General features: G+C 44.7%; 1 protein-coding gene across 1 annotated transcript; it reads left to right on the plus strand.

Moving 5' to 3' along the window:
- The first annotated feature begins 8,436 nt into the window (after positions 1-8,436).
- On the plus strand, positions 8,437-13,871 carry IL22RA2 (interleukin 22 receptor subunit alpha 2). The gene is made up of 6 exons (XM_009931989.2): positions 8,437-8,533; positions 9,441-9,591; positions 10,419-10,597; positions 11,883-12,052; positions 12,453-12,631; positions 13,720-13,871. Exons 1-5 carry the CDS (start codon positions 8,437-8,439, stop codon positions 12,606-12,608), a joined length of 753 nt encoding a protein of 250 aa, XP_009930291.2. The 3' UTR covers positions 12,609-12,631; positions 13,720-13,871.
- The last annotated feature ends 2,543 nt before the right edge of the window (positions 13,872-16,414 follow it).

A 16,414-nucleotide genomic window follows, 5' to 3' on the forward strand; every position in this document is an offset into this window, starting at 1 on the left:
TTCCACCCTTCCTGCATCCTAAAAGTGATTTGGGAGATGATGGAATATAAGACTTCAAAACATTATATGCTGTGTAAGAGAAGTTGTGTCACAAAGCTTTGGCCTAATACCTGACAGCATTTCTAAGAACTTTTTTAGTTCTCATTTTTGTGTAGATGTTGTTAACTTCATTAATTGCAGATCTGATAATAAAATAAAGTATTGTGGTAATACTACATGCTGGCACAGAAGCATCAAATGTTCTGCTTTTATGCTTTTCCCACATAAATCAATAATGTGGTTTAGAAAAAAAAAATCATTCTTGTCAAATCTACTGACATCCATGGAAACGACATCTTGCAATGTCCCAGTTGCTTAGAACAGACATGCACATTTGTGTGTAGCCCTTCACTAGGGAAGACAGCAGGAAAAGAAGCGTGTGTGAGAAGAGCTGTTTTTCTCAAGACTAGAAATACCTGGTTGCTTTGAAGTGGTGCCGTGTAAACAGGTCAGTATTAATAAATAAGAGCTGTTCTACTAGGTTCAAATTAATAGTTTCAGTATGTCTTAAAAAAAACACCTAAACAACAACAAACCAAGCACAAAGCACCTTTCTTCTTATTTTAGAAGTGACCTGCATAGATTTCTTCAGTGTAGTTTTTAAAAAATGAGTTCTTCAACTATGAAGCCTTTCTTTATTAATACACTTTCTCTGTTCTCTAAATGGATGCAGTCATTGGTCTGGGTGAAACTTCCAGGGGTCTGTGGTTCATTCTTCTCCCCAGAACTGCATCATTCCTCCTACGCATTTGTCTAGAGAGACCATGACCCCATCAGGCAGTTTATTCTAGGAGTTCTTTACCCCTAGAAAGTATTTTCTAATGAAAAGAACTCTTTGATCCACTGATTCTGGCTACTTCATCATCTTGCAATTTCTTTTTCGCCATTTGACGCTATTGATGCAGCCTGCAGTAACTTCAGTCCAGTTCTGTTGCTTGAGCCTGGGGACTCTGCTTGTGTTCTATTTAAAAGTTATGGACAAGGATCAAATGGTCGCACAATATGAATGGATTAATTGCTACAGAACAAGGAAAGCTGGGCTTTCTTGAAAGTCTTCCTGATTACTTTATTTGAAGTGATCACAGAAGTCTTACTTATGTGATGTTTACTTCTTACTAGTGAGCATCTGCATTCTTATCTGTATCTTGAAAATCAATTATTTGTCTTTACGTCATGCTAATTTACACAAAAAAAAATTAAGGCTACTGCTAGAAGAATTTTGGTTTCACTTGTCTGTCAAATCTAGAATGTGCAATTTAAAAACATTTTCTATTCCCGATCAGCACTTTGTCACAGTTTAACCCGGCAGCCAGCTCCCAAGCACTGGACAGCCGCTCGCTCATCCCTCCCATTCCCTCCCCAGCAGAAGGGGGAGGAAAAATGGACAAAAGGGGAAACTCGTGGGTTGAGATAAAGACAGTTTAATAAGACAGTAAAGGAAATGGTGATAATAGTAATAAGAATTATTACAATAATGAATATGCAAAACAAACTACGTACAGTTTTTGTCACTACCCGGTGACCGATTTGCAGTCAGTCCCACAGCAGTGATCGCAGAACCCGTGTGTTTCCTGGAGCTGACAGATTTCCCCAGACTCACAAATTTCACACAACTCCCCCAAAATCCACTGAATTCCCAGAAAAGTTTGAGCTCATGGAAAAAAGAACAGCAGGTTCCTGCCCCCTGGCCAACCCCCATTCATAAACTGAGCATGGCGTCTATGGCATGGAATATTTCTGCTGGCCACCTTGCGCTGGCTGCCTGGCTCTGCTCCCTCCCAGCTCCTGCACACCTGCTCAGCAGCTGCATGTGAGAAATAGGAAAAAGTCCTTGATTTCATAGCAACCACTGCAAATGTCAGTGTTACCAACATTATTCTCCTTCTAAATCCAAAACACAGCAGCTGCTAGGAGGAGAATTAACTATTCCAGCTGAAACCAGGAGATGTGGTTACTCCTTCCAAGTAACTTCTTAAGGTTATGAGTAGTGCTGATTCCTGTAAGAAGAGTCATACCTTAAGAATTCAGGTTCTCTTAGAAATGGCTATGCAGGTTGACCAGAGTCAGGGATTTATAACATGTCTGCACTAATTACTACATTTAAATTTATAACACAGACTCTGCGAGTTTTAGTAATGGATTAGGTTTTTGGTTAACCTGTTATGAATGAATCACAGTGAAAACAGTTTTCTTCCCTCAGGTTTTGGTTTTTTTTATCTCATTTGAACATACCTCTCACCCTCATGCTTTCTAACTCGCCCATTTGTGTAACTGAACAATGACAGGGTCGCTGATCAGGCTGAAAACTATTTTTTCATTTATTTGGGGGCAAAGAAGTTTTATTTTCTACAGTCCAGCCACAGCTTAGAAGAGGAAATGCATTGCACACAGAGCAAATGATGAGCGGGCAAACCAGGTAGTTCTGCCAGCCAGCTTGCTATGTGTTCTGCAAAATTAATCCTGCAGTTGTCAAATGTTTGCAAGGTGTGCAGTAGTTCAGGAAGCCATTTCAAGTCTGATCCGGCTTTTACCTGTGCCAACATCTCGAGTAGCACAGACTCGAAAAGGTTGCTTCAACAACTTATGCCCCTTCAGAAATACCCTTCCACAAAAACTATATAGAATCCTTTCAGATTGAAAATACAGTGAAAAGAATGAAAATCTAATACACTGTATTTTCTTTCTGGGTATGATTGGTTTTTTGATGTTTTAAGTGTTTTGGGGTTTTTTTTGCGAGTTAATAGTTAGTTACAGGAAAGGTGGAGTGCATGCGCAGTCCCATCGCAGAAGACAGGAACGGTATGGAGTGTTGTGTGCTTTCTGCTACCAGATTTGGTAGAGCTGAGGCCTGTGATAGCAGCAGCAACCTGCTGCAAATGTGATTAAATGTGAGATAAATTATAACAGGTAAGGAAAAGTCTCAAAAGCTTGCCTGAATGGGTAGAGGGTGGTGCCAGCACCTGAATCAAGGCAAAGAGGCAGAGAGCGCCTTCGCCCTCCCTCAGTCCCTTATTCCACTGGGTTCATCCCGGGAATCAGTCTGGCCTTATGTCGGGCAGTAGTATAGTACCTGTTCTGCCCCACCCCAGTCTGAATGGCAATTGTAACAAAACACTGTGAATTTGGGTGATTAATTGCTGAGTGACTTTATCAACTGCTTCCAAGACGTGCAGCAAAACTAGCAATTTTATTCGAGAGACGCCGAATTTCATTTCCTGCAAGGAAAAGAATATAGAACAAAGCTTGTTGGCAAGTAAGTATCATGGTGATCTAAATTTCCTGGTTAAATGGTCACATTGCAGTAAACTCGAAACTAACACCTCTGAGAAGTGTGAAAACGAGTTACGCTGCGTGTGGAGGCTTCTGTCCTGAAAAGCTCAGCACGCCGATTCCTGAATGGCAGGGGACTGCATCCACACAGGGTCTGAGACATTGCATTTAAAAAAACAAGCTTGTAAAATGACAGTATGCTTGCAAATGCAGTAGGAGTTTGGAGGTAGTTGAGAAGATTTTTAGAACAGAGTCCTTTTCTAGAGTTCTCATTCCTTGGATGAAAAAGAGATGATACTGAGAATTCGAAAGACAACCGCAGAAGAGAGCCACCAGCTGGAAAGTGGCATGCTTACAGACTTCCACTTGCAGAAGAGATGAGTGAAAGGCAGTGTATTTTTTTTTTCCTTCTTTTTGTTTTTTTGCCTTGGCCAGGGAAACCCCTGGAGCTTGCATCTTTCCAAGTTTTATCACCAAGTAGCTACCAGAACCATTCGCTCCTCCTGCAGCCCAAGCCTTGATTACAGATGTGGAGACAGTCATCCCAGTTCCCTCCGTCTCTTCCCACAATGTGCGCCTGCCAACCTCTCGCCCTGCTCGTGCTGCACAGCGACTCAGCCCGGCACGGACGGGGCTTCGGTGGGCAGGCACGGAGACTGCCAATCACTGCCCGCAAAAAAATGAGCACATGGGTCATATCGTGCCCACACTGGTAATATTTCAGGCGTTGCCTCAGCTGCCTCTGGTGGCGGCGTGTCAGAGAGAGCAAGCATCGGCACGACCAGGCTTTACGCCTTCCTTGCTTTACTTTAGCAGGTGGACCAAGAAAGCATGAGCAATGCTCGTGTTGTACCTTTCCAGGCTTATCTGTGGTTTCTGCTGGCTGTGTGATCACCTGGCACCTTTGCTGTACTGTTAAGATTACCTAAACGAAACCAACAAACTGTGGAATATTTATTCCACCTGTCTCTAAGCTGGTGGGTTTTTGTCTGTAGATGACTTGGTGAGGGACCTACCAAAAGTGGGTCTTTCCTCAGTTGGCTTAAACAGGCTACAGCACTTCTTAGCAGTAGAGGGAAAAAAAAATCATATGGCTTTGCAAAGGAGAAAAACTGATAATTCTAAAGAAACTCATCATATAAATAAAAGGCTTTGAGCTATTTTGGTGTTTAGTATTACCTACGGTTCCTAATGAACTGTAGTGAGTGCTGGTTACTGACTTTCTGGTGCAATCCGGTGACTTGCAGATCGTTAAATAAATATCATGTGCAAATAATGACTTGCTACACAGCGAGCTTTCAGCAGACGTTTGTCTTTGATATGTTCAAATGTCTCAGTATCGAGGTGCAGCTGTGGCATTGGGCATTGCTAACCGCAATCTTATTAAACTGTTGAGCCAAGCCCCTCGGCAGTGAGAGCCGAACGGTTCGTACCTGTGGGCAGGAAGCAGTGAAGGCACGCACGGCGCAGTGAAAGTCCGCCTTGCTTCCTCAGAACTTCTCTGTAAGCACCCGTGTGATGCAATGCCTCTTCCCTGAAGTGCAGGGGAAAAAAAATCCAGAAAGTCCCCCCTGCCTGACTGTGAGGTTTTGGTTTGGTTTTTCTTTGTGCGTGTGTGTGTTCATTCATTTTCCCAGTGCCCTGCTGCACGTGGGACACCAGAAGAATCTGAGGGACTGGGTCCCTTCAGCTGGGAGAGGTGGTGGCTGGGGATGGGACCTAATTGCAGCTGCCAACTGCGTAAACATTTCCAGAAACGACAGACTTTTCTCCGAGGCCTCCAATCAAAATGCAAAAAGCAGCCCTCATAAGTTGCAGTGGGGGAGTCTCACGTGGATACATGGGGGAATAGCTCACACTGAAAGTGGTTGATGGTGGGCTAACGCTGCCCTTAGCCCTGCTCTGAGCATTGGGCTGGAATGGATGACCCAGGGTCCCCTCATAAGACAGATTTGTCTGCGAGTCTGTGCTGGCTGCTTAGAGGGGTAAAAGACTGAAAACTGCAGCTCCAGCTGAGCGTAGTCTTTGGGTCCAGAATAATCTGAACCACTCGTTTTTTAGTGTCAGTTTGTGTGAAATGGCACGCAAGAGAGAGGCTTGCCTGGCCTCTGCCAGGTACTGGCAGCATTCTCTGTATGCTTCAGGAGTTTCTACCCTTCCTTCATCTTCCCGCACCCTCATACCCTCATCCAGGCGTTTAAGCGAAACCCACGCTCCCATCCACTGCAAATATCAGAGACTCACATCTGAAAAGCATAAGGTGGTACCGCAGAAGCAGTTCCATTAAAATTAAATTTTCTCCTTTTATGGGTGGGCAACAACTCACTTCAGTGAAAAACAAAACCCCAAACCAGTGCGGTGGTGCTGTTGGATTGGATGAGTCAGGCAGCTTCCAGCAAGAATGTTCTTGACTTTTACCTCAGTGTAGCAATATCCAATCCTCAACAGCAAGAAATCTGTTTACCCAGCATTTGGATAGGTTTTTATTCCAGGAATGGAAAAAGTTCTTATGCCCACGGTTCTGTGTCAGTTCGCAGAAGCATCAGTACTTCTGTTTCACAAAGGGTTGGATCAAAAAGATGCTTCAGTGTAAGCCAGGACGAGCTAGCAGCATCGCTGCTGACATGCACTCTGCTGGGGAAAGTAACGCATTTTCGTTTTCCATTTCTTCACAAAGTCCTGTTCAGAGTATTCTTAAACGATATTGTTTTTTAAAAGTTCTCATTCGTATTTTAAATAGCATTGCAGTGCACCTCATCATATAGTGTTCCTCAATTGTTTATGTTTTTAAAAGCATTATATATGTATTCTGTGAAACTCAAGACATGTCTGTATGTACATGTCTGTATGTGTGTGTGTGTGTAGCTGGTACTTGTTTGTAGCCATTTTTACCACACAAAGCACTGAAGAAGCATGACTGAAGGCGATGAACAGGGCAATGTTACGGATGCTAATAACCTGGGGATTACCAGCGGCTGTTTCAATAATCACAAAAATTACGTGAAGAGTTACCGATTACTTCAGAGTGCCAAGCCCAGTCGCAGATTAAACGCTATCAGAGTGCAGCACGCAGGAAACCCCGAGTTTTTCCACAGGGTAGGCGTTTCTTTCCCCGTTTCACCATGCAGCAGAGCAGCCTTTTCGGAGCGAAACCCACCAGCGCCGGGCGGGCTGACCCTCAGCTCTGCGCTCGTAGGACGACCGGCCATCAAAAGCCCTGTTGGCAAAGCTCCATGCTTCAGCTCCCGGCAATGGGCTGTTCCGCAGGGTACAGGAAGGTGTGTTGGTACAATTCGAGTAAGCAAATACACGACCTGTGACTAAACTTTGATGACATTTCAGTCTGGTGACTGGGTTATAGAAGTTCCCTATTCCCGCACTTGAGCTCATATAACAGCATGAAATACTAATTGTGTCTGGTGTGGGGAACTACGTGAAGGTCATTGGATTTTGAAAATGTGTTTGGGAAACGGACAGATAAAAAATTCCCAGCTGGTGGTGACAGGGTGGCCTTTCTGCCTTCTACCTCCATTTTGGGTGGGGTTTTTTTTGTCTGCGTTTCTTCTCAGGTCTGTAATTCTCTTGATTAATTATTAAAAGCTACAAATCTAGTGTTTTAATATATCTGCTGCAGGTTTGGTGCTTGGATAATGAGGTATGGGTGATCAGTTGAACCGAGAGCCTGTGCCCATGAATCTGACCGAGGCCAGCTTCTCGGTTAGGTGTTGGCCAGTTTCCTGAGTATAACCGATTGCCTTTAAATAAAAAAATACCTTTCATTTGAACTTGCACTTTTTTGACATGACAGAGGTTTTACTTCCGCCTCTTCCCAAAGTAAAGATGATTGTTAGGCAAATTTTTGTTTCTGCAGACAGATAGTCTTCATGTCCCGTATTTCTTTGGTTGGCGTCATGGCGTAGTGCTGTGCTAAGTCACACGAAATTTGGGTTTGCTCTTCTTGCTTGTCAACATGAATGTGCAAAAGGAGAATGCATCCTGACTTTTGCCCAGATGCACTGGTGCGTGAGCGGCAAAGTCCACATGGATGTCGGGGAGCTTTTGGGGAGGGAAGAATGTGGGGCAGGGCTGGGCAGGAAGGCCGGCAGGCTCCCAGCTGCCTCCCGCCGCACCACGTTCGCTGCCAGTGACCGACTCGGCTGAGCTTTCCGTACATCCCAGAAGCACAAAACCTGGCTCCCACCAGGCGGGCGCACACGTGGCATTAAATCATTTACAAACACAAAGTGAGATGGCTTTCTCCGGGGACCCCCGGCACCCCCAGCCCTGCGGTCAGGCTCGCAGGGATGCACATGGAAGAAAGGCAGGATTCAGAGGGCAGCGGTGACAAACACCGATACTCGTGCAGGCAGCGTGGTGGCACACCCGCATCGGCCGGGGCGTAGGACTCCTGGCAGTCTGAAAGTCCAACGCAGAGCGGCACTTTGGCCTGATGGGCTGGGCTCGCCTCCTCGTTCCCTGCTCAAGGCTGGCAGTCCGGCGCCTGCCCCGGCCTCCCAGCATCTCCCCAGTAGCCAGTGTGGCGTGGACGCGCTGCCCACCAGACCCCCTTCCTCCGATGCGATATTCCTAGATGACGTCCTGCCGCGAGCACCCCCGCAAACTCTATCTGCTTGCTTTCAACCCAGAGACAGGCTGCCAAATCAGATGACATCCCATGGGTAGGTCTTTTACCTGTTTGCAGCAAAATTTCTTGTGTTCTTCAGCTCTGAAGGACTAGTAAGCTGAAAACAAATAAATGAATGAATGAATGAATGAATGAGTGAATACATAAATAAACAAATAAAAATCTTAGCATGGCAAACAAGCAAGCTTGTGTGACAAGTTTATGGGATAAAGCAATATTGCCAGACATTATTTGGGAATTAGTGCCTAAAAAAAAAAGGACCTTTTTCATGCTGGTTTACTTCATAATTAGTTCCAAATTTCAGAGCGACCACAGCTGCCAAGTAAGAACAACTGCTTGTGTTTAATTTAGAGTAACTCATATGTTTTTCAGCTAAATTAAACCAAAGCCAAACCGGGGATTTTGGAAAGAGCTTAAAATAAGGGGAACTTTGGTGTGCTTAACAATTACTTCCTTGTAAGACATGCCCAAGAGGAAGAGAGATGCTCTTCAGTCATGGAGTTGCCCTCCTAAGCATGAAGGGGATCACGCTTTCCTCCCTCTGCTTACTCATGCACCTGCTTCAGGATGAGATAACAAGTAAGTAAAGGCTTTCCTCTCTTCTCCTATGTGGGGAGGGGGTGCTGGGTCTGTTACTGAATCTCTGGAGGAGTCAGGAAACCTCTGGATCTTTTGGTGGGTTTCAAAACTCCTGTCACTTCCGAATTAGTCTGCTATTTTGTTTTTCAAGGTTCTGAAATGCAGATAAAACAAGCGTGTTATTCATTCAGTTTATTCATGGCTGTATTACCAGTTTAAGTTCAACTAGTACAAGTCTTACCCAATTCTGTGATATGCCAGGGATAAAGCTGCAGTCATCGGGGTCACAAAACCCAGAAAAATGTTAGGATTTGGATGGTTCAGAGAGGTTGTTAACTGATTCTGTCATCAGTAAGCATCACAGTTTGAAAAAAGATTATCTGGAAAGTTTTCAGGCAGTTTTTTCCTGTAGTACAGACTGGAAAAGCAGTGAATCTCAGGTTATTTTTTATTAGGCAACAGCTAATAAACACAGCTGTGGCAACAGTTAAAACAGTTATAAACCCTGCAGGTTAAAGCTGAGATGTGGAGGAAAGACCACTCAGCTTTAACTGCTGAAGGGGCTGCTTGCTGCAGGCTCTGTGAATTGATCCGAAGGGTTTGTTTCCTGGGATGTCCATCAGGCATCTTTCATAGCACTGAACTCACAAAGGAAAAATGAAAAAAAAAAAAACAAAACCAAACCACAGAGAAGTGTTCCTTTCATAATACCGAATGTGTTTGTTGTGTAGCTGCTAGATCTAGTCACTCTGACTTGGAAATTTTGAACATGTGATCCAGGAAATTTAATTTCCCTGCAGTCTGCTCATCATGAAACCAAACGAGCTGCAGTGATATCCCCCAGTTTCGATACGGAGGAGCGTGTTTGTGACAAGTACGTTATGTTGTCATTCCTCATTATTTGCAGCGATTTTAGTTTTGGAAAACCGAGACCTGCAAGATTCGATTAAGCCGCAGAAGGTAGAGTTTCGTTCGTTAAACTTCAACAGCACTTTGCAGTGGCAGCCTGGGAGGGCCAGAGAGGCGAGAGACACGGTCTACTTTGTGCAGTACAAAGTGTAAGTACCAGGGAAACTCCAGCCTCCCACCGGGCTGGGTCCCATCCCTGCTTGGCACGTCAAAGGGATTTCTCAGGTGACAAGGGATATTCTCCCCTTGCCCGAGGAACAGCCACATCATGCTCAGCTGCCGGTTCTCTGCTGTTGCTGTGCTTATTGATAGCCCATAGGGTGCAGCTGGCAGCCCGAGGCAGGCAGGGAACAAGTGCCTCCAGCAATACGCTCTGAACCTTCGTTGCTCCATAGAGTTGCAAAAAAAATGTGGTTTGCAGGGGACCTCTGGAGGTCCAACCTCCTGTCTGAAGCAGGGCTAGCCAAGTCAGGTACTTCTGTGCTAGGACATTCAAGGTATTTTGGTGGCCCAGCTTGCCCACAACAGTGCTGCAGGATGCCTGAATTGGCAAAATTGAGGCAGTGCTAGGAGCTGGTCCTCCGAGGAGGTATGCTTCCGTCCCTGCCACACCTGGTGAGCATCTGAAATAGCTACTGTCTTTGAGAAATTAGCTGGTGGAAACCGACATTCTGCCCAGCATTGAACACACTGGCTAAGCTAAAACTCACCCACCTCTCCCAAGGGGCCAGTATGCGGTGGCTTCCTGCAGGGCTGGTGACCCACATCTGTGCTTCAGGTTTATTTCAGAAAAGACAGAAACCTGCAGCTCCCAAACACCTGTGGAATCTATCTTCCCCATCATCAAATCGAAGGGAGTTAATTTCCATGGCAGAAGGCTTGTCAGTACCTCCGAGTTAAAACAGACGGTTAAAAATTTGTACGGACCCAGTCGGCGATAGCTAAAGCTTACATCCTTCCTCCTCTTTCTCCATAGGTACGGGCAGACCACATGGCAAAATAAAGATGACTGCTGGGGGATTCAAAATCATGTCTGTGACCTAACAAGAGAGACCTCTGACATCCAAGAGCCTTACTACGGCAGAGTGAAAGCCGCGTCAGCTGGCATCTATTCCGACTGGAGCCTCAGCTGCAGATTCACTCCCTGGCGAGAAAGTAAGTGCAAACATATGGGTCTCTCTGAGAAAGGAACTGGATTTTCTGTGGCACAGAATACATCATTCCTGCTCCCAATCTGCAAACATGAGTAGTCCTTTTCCAGCTACAAAGCCGTACCGAAAGAAGCTGCAAGTCAATAGCTCTCAGGTGAAGTGTTGTAATAAAATGATTTTCCCCACACTTGAAAGCCAATCGGTTGTGGATAAGTAGCCACTTATCAATAATTAGGGGATCAGAAGTGCTGGGTCCCTTTAATTCAACCTCTTCCTCAAGGCATGAAACTACACAAATCATTTTCAGCTGTTTTCAGAGCTGCTGGAAGGACTGGACGCAAGGTGGAAAAAAGAAGGAAATGTTCTCTGCTTGGGAGGATAAGGGAGAAGAGTGCTGAGAGCTGTGTGACCACCATCCTCACATTTATCTGTTTTCCTGACTGCAGTGTATTTAGAAAGGACGTGCGCAAAGCTGTTCGTTAGTACAGTTGTTATAATGCCATAGCATGTTAGAAATTGGAGGACTGCCAAAACACTGCACAGTACCAGTGCACCTACCAGTAAGCTGCCAGTGAATTAATCAGTTTTCCCTCACTGGTCAATGCAAAATTGAATTGTGAATGTCAATGCAGGTCACTTCACATCCCTGAAGTGCAAACTGCCTTGAGCCTCCTGTAGGGATGCAACCACGGGCTTTGACATAAAGCAGTACCTTGCAGCAGCAACAGCCCATCTTGCCCTGTGCCACCTCCTCCTCCTGGAGAGACGCATGGGGCTGCGGCTGTCCTGTCTCCCCACATCTCTGGGGCTGCACGCACAGGTATGCAGGCACTCGCTTGAACCTCTACCTGTGTTTAACCAAGCAGATTGCAGAAAAAACTTGAAAGTAATGACTGAAGCTGCATCCTTGGCATAACTGAAATGGTTCAAATAGGTATTTTATCCAGTTCAAGCACGCAGATAAAAATGGGAGGAGGGAGGAAATCAGGGCAAAGAATCCAAAGCATTTTGCTTGACCAGCCTGCAGTCTGCAACATGTAGCTCTGAGAGATTTCAAAAAGTCTGGTTCAAAGATAGATTTACAAACACAAGAAGTGTCAGCCCCCAAATGCCCTAAGCAATAACCACCTAGAAGTAAGGATTTACAAAGTGGCACTGTAACAGTAAATGTAGCATAATATATTGTTGGTAACAAGAACATTAAATTGTTGAATGGATTCAAATTGCATTCTGTGAAACATTATTAATAAACTATAATTATGTTCATAGCTTTGTTTTTTTTTCCTTAGCTATGATAGGACCTCCAACGGTAACAGTGGTTCATAGCAACAAATCCATAATACTAAAGCTACAGGCTCCACGTTCTCCTTATAAGAGGAAGACAGGCAGCAAGATACCAATGACAAATTATTACGATCTGCTATATCAGGTCTTCATAATTAACAACTTGCTAGATGAGGTAAGTGCATATTTAAATATGAACCATTTACCATTGAAACGCCAGGAAAGTATGAGCACAGCATTCTTGATTTACAGTTGAAATAGTGTTCTGGGATTGTGAGAGCATCGATGACTGTGCAAGTATTTGAAAACCAAGTAGGCTTATTTTTCAGGAGTGGAATTTGATTGAATTGAGTTGTAATTCCTTGTTTAATTCTTTCCCATCAACTTAGTTGGGACAGGAGGGGAATCTGGGAGGCGAATTTTCTTCAAAGATCATAAATACATTATTAATGCTATTGACTTTGTGCAAGTCCACCTGCTGCTCTGCATCCTCTGTTCTTATCAAACTTTGCTCACAGACAGACTTGCTAGGGTAATGTACTTGACTGGCTGTTTTTACTCTGCTTGGTCTGAAGCAACACAGAGCCCTGGTGTACGAAGGAAAAGACAAGGTTATTAAAATAGAAGATTTGAGGCCCGGAGTCAGCTACTGCGTCATGGCTAAAACGTACGTGCCGATGCTGGACCGCAGCAGTGCCTACAGCAGCAGGCAGTGCACTGTGCTGCAGTGACTGGGCTGGCACCTCTGCGACAGGTAAGTCGCCACCTGGAACTGGAGATGACTCTGGAAGTCAAGGGCTATCCGCTCACCAAAGGCATCAGATACTCGCCAAGAGGAGAAAAAAAGGTGTGGCCTAAACACTGCCATCCCATCCAACAGTATTAGGCAGAATTCTTATATCACCTCAGCTGGTTTCACACCGGGTGAGAATGATACAGCTAAGGAGATTAGAGGAATGGCATGGGTAATTATCTGCATGCTCGCACACTCCTCAGAAACACCTTCCTCTTCCCTTTCTTTAAACAGTTATACATAGTATTGCTGTCATCATTTTTTATTGCTGTCAAGTAATAATTAACTAGGAAAATGAGTGACCTCCAGCTTTGTTAATACGCAGTTCTGCTGCAAGTTCTGCAATTCTGTCCAGGGATTTATCTGATGTCTGTAATTCAAATGAGCCTGTCCTCTTTTCATGGCCATTCTTCAGGTGTAACGTCTCTAAAAGTAAATGAGTTGTTGAATTTCACGAGTTTCCATGGGCCGAAATGCAAGAGTTATCTCAATTAGCTGGTCTGAAAAAGCTGTTTGTTTGCTTACCTCAGTGACCAGACTATCTTCATGTATCACATGCCCAGCAGAGAGATTTACCATCAATCCTGCCTTGCGGGTGCCAAGGCAGAGTGTAGAAAGACCTAAGCCAAAGCTGACTTCAGTGTCATTGGCCTCAGCAAGCTCAGGTTTGGGTCCTTTCTCAGGGGAACAGGAAAACAGGAAAAGCATCAAAGTTTGAACCTGTGCTTTTGTTCTCAGCTTGGTACCCGAACTACAAAAGACTTTCTTTCTTCTGCTTCATAATATGATGCATAATGTTGGTCTTTCTTAAGACACAGTCGGTAGGTTTAGGCTAAGGAGGGAGCGGGTTTCCAGGTGATTTTTCTGCATTTTTGCGTGCTTTGTCAGTATTGTAAAAGGCTGGAAGCTCAGGTTAGAGCTGAACTACTGAACAGCCTGCAGAGGTACAGGAGAGATGCAGGCAAATGACATGTGTTGCATTTGCAGTTAAATTGAATACCACCCAGCTTAAATGCACACTCCAGCGGCAATTCTCTTTCTATTCCCAGTAACAGGAATAATGGCAGAAGATGCCTCCCATCACAGATCCAGCTGTAGATCAACATCTGTGGTCTATGCCTGGAATACATACTTGGATACTTTTCAAATTAACGTTTGCTGCATTCAATGATCTGATTCATTATAATCGTTTGATGTTACATAAAGGCCAAGGATACTTTTTATGTTCTATATTACGATGTAAAATGGTATATATTTGCATTTAGAAAGGAAATAGTCATGTACTGTGATAAAAAAAGAAGACAAAAAGCACTTGTGAAAATATCCTGAAGATTGTTTCTAGGGATTTTCTATTTTAAGCCTTGGAATTAAAATACAATTTATAAAATAAAAGTTTCAGATATTTTATTTCTTCTACAACAAAGATTGCAACAGAAGATGAAAAAAGCATCCTTTCTTTAAAATAAGTACTGTGTAGTCCAGGAGCATACCCCATACTCACAATGTCTTCTTAGTGCCATCAACATAACATTTCTTATGGTGAAAACAGTCTGGGATTCAGCAGGAGCTCATTTAAACTGAAACAGGTAAGATGCTCACTTTCACTCAATGACACACAGTTAAAGAGACCTCTATTTCAACCATCGCACAGTAAATGATACTAAATCTCTGTACAGTACCTAGCACCATAACAAGTCTCAGATCCGGCACACCCTGCCACCCCTCTTGTGCTGGGCAGAACCACAATAAAACCGTCCAGGCAAACTATTAAGAAATAGCTTGCAATACATTGCAGCAGTGGTGACTTCATCCACTCATGGGTTATCACAGCTGGAAAACAGCATCTGTAGTAATTCAAGCTCTTTCTCAAGTTCACTTCTTTCCTTAGGGCAGCTCACGTTGCTATTGTTACACGAAGATAAACATTTATTAAGGTAACATCTACTAACCCTGGTCAAGGAACAGACTCTGACAATGCCTGATACTGTACCTATGCCAGCTGCCGAGGATGAAACTGTTTAGGGCTCTCAAATCTTCCAGAATACATTAAAAAAGAAAAGAAGCAGCAGAGCCATAAGGGTTCCTGAAGCATTCAGACTTGGCTAGAAACATAGCTGCTGCCATGCTATGGAGCTATGGAGATGCTGGAAACCTGGAAGTTTTTCAGTTTGATAAAATAATACAAGATGTGCAGCACTTTTACTGCAAAACACAATAAAAGGTCTGAAGACATCTTGTGCTATGATGTTTGCTAACCAGTTTTCACTTCCTCAGCAACAACGCAGGCTTACAGAAAGCAGCACACGAGTTGCGGGAACAGCCCACCTACATTCTGACAGCAACAGAATTTATTATTGCCAGTCCCTCGACATTTTGCAAAAGCCAATTTTCTCTTTCCATTTGAAATGCAAATTTCCTGCCAGCTCTGTTCTGACATGCAATTTTACTGGGGAAGGGTTTGGTGAAATGACTGGTGCTGTATTTTTTTCTCGGCAATCAGTGGCAGTGGCATGTTCCCAAGACATGCTCCACTGGGTTCGCAGGATGGGGCTCCTGCAGCGAGAGGTACTTTGCTGCAGCACATAGCAGCTGGGTGATCTGCACCCACAGCTTCTAGATAGCGTTGGAAATGTTGTAGGTTCCAAAAACAACTTTGTTTGTTCCTTAGCCTGTATGCTGCTTTGCTGTTTACATCTCCATGAAGGGGGTAAGGACGAAAAGCTCTACCAGGCTCTAAACTACAGTTGGGGCTTTTCTGCAGTTTGGAAATACCTGGGAAGGTGAGCTCTGGCCCTCATTCCCCTTCCTCCTCATGGGCACGAAGACAGCATCTGCTGTGTGTCCACCTTCCCAGAGCTGCCCAGGCGGCACGTGGCTCAGCGGTGGTCAGTGCTCCTGCACGCCGCCCAGCACTGGACACTCCTAAGTCCTCAGCTGGACCCCTTCTGACCATAATTTCGCAAGGCCCAGCTGAAAACACCCTCCTCTAGGTTTTCCAGTCACATACAGAGCATCTTCTACCAATGTGACAAATGCCAGCTTCTGTTTCAGGAAAGAGAGAAATAAATGCTGGCGTCTAGGGCTGTGGCATAGGGTGGGGAAGATTAAGCAAAAGTGTGACAAAACAAGACGTTGGCAACCAGTTCTGTAAGCCCTTGCCTGCAGTGTCACCACGGGATGTCTGCAGTCACAGACATGGCCTGTCGCAGTGGCCTCGTCCAGCCAAGCCCCTGTGTCCCTACAGGGCCCTGCCGATGAGAAACAGATATTGTCTTTTAGAGTTTGCAGTTACTGATCTCCGTGTGAAGAGGAGACCATCCCACAAGGGCCTGCCCTGCTTTCTTTCATGACCATGGCTGAACATGATCTCATCTGTCAGATGGAGTAAGAGCTGATCTCCCACTGTAAATGGTCTTAATTTCCCGTTCCACTGGCACTCAGAAGAGCAGTATCCAGCTACCAGAAATTCAAGAACAGGGCTCAGGAAAAGCTGATAGAGCAACAGCAATGGACCAGATGCTCCAGCCTTATAAATTAGGAGGAGATTATGCATAGCCAGCTGTACCACATAAATGCCCAGTTTTATATGATGCCATGATCCTCGGTGTTTATCATATGGTCTAGCATCTGGCCAGTCCTGTTCATATGTCCCATATATCTGCTCTAACCACATGTGGACTTGGGGTTTAGTTACTTGCATGACTTGATCTCAGCTAAGAACTGCTCTCATGGCACGGAGGTGGG

The sequence above is a fragment of the Opisthocomus hoazin genome, chromosome 2 (assembly GCF_030867145.1).
Source record: "Opisthocomus hoazin isolate bOpiHoa1 chromosome 2, bOpiHoa1.hap1, whole genome shotgun sequence".
NCBI lineage: Eukaryota > Metazoa > Chordata > Aves > Opisthocomiformes > Opisthocomidae > Opisthocomus > Opisthocomus hoazin.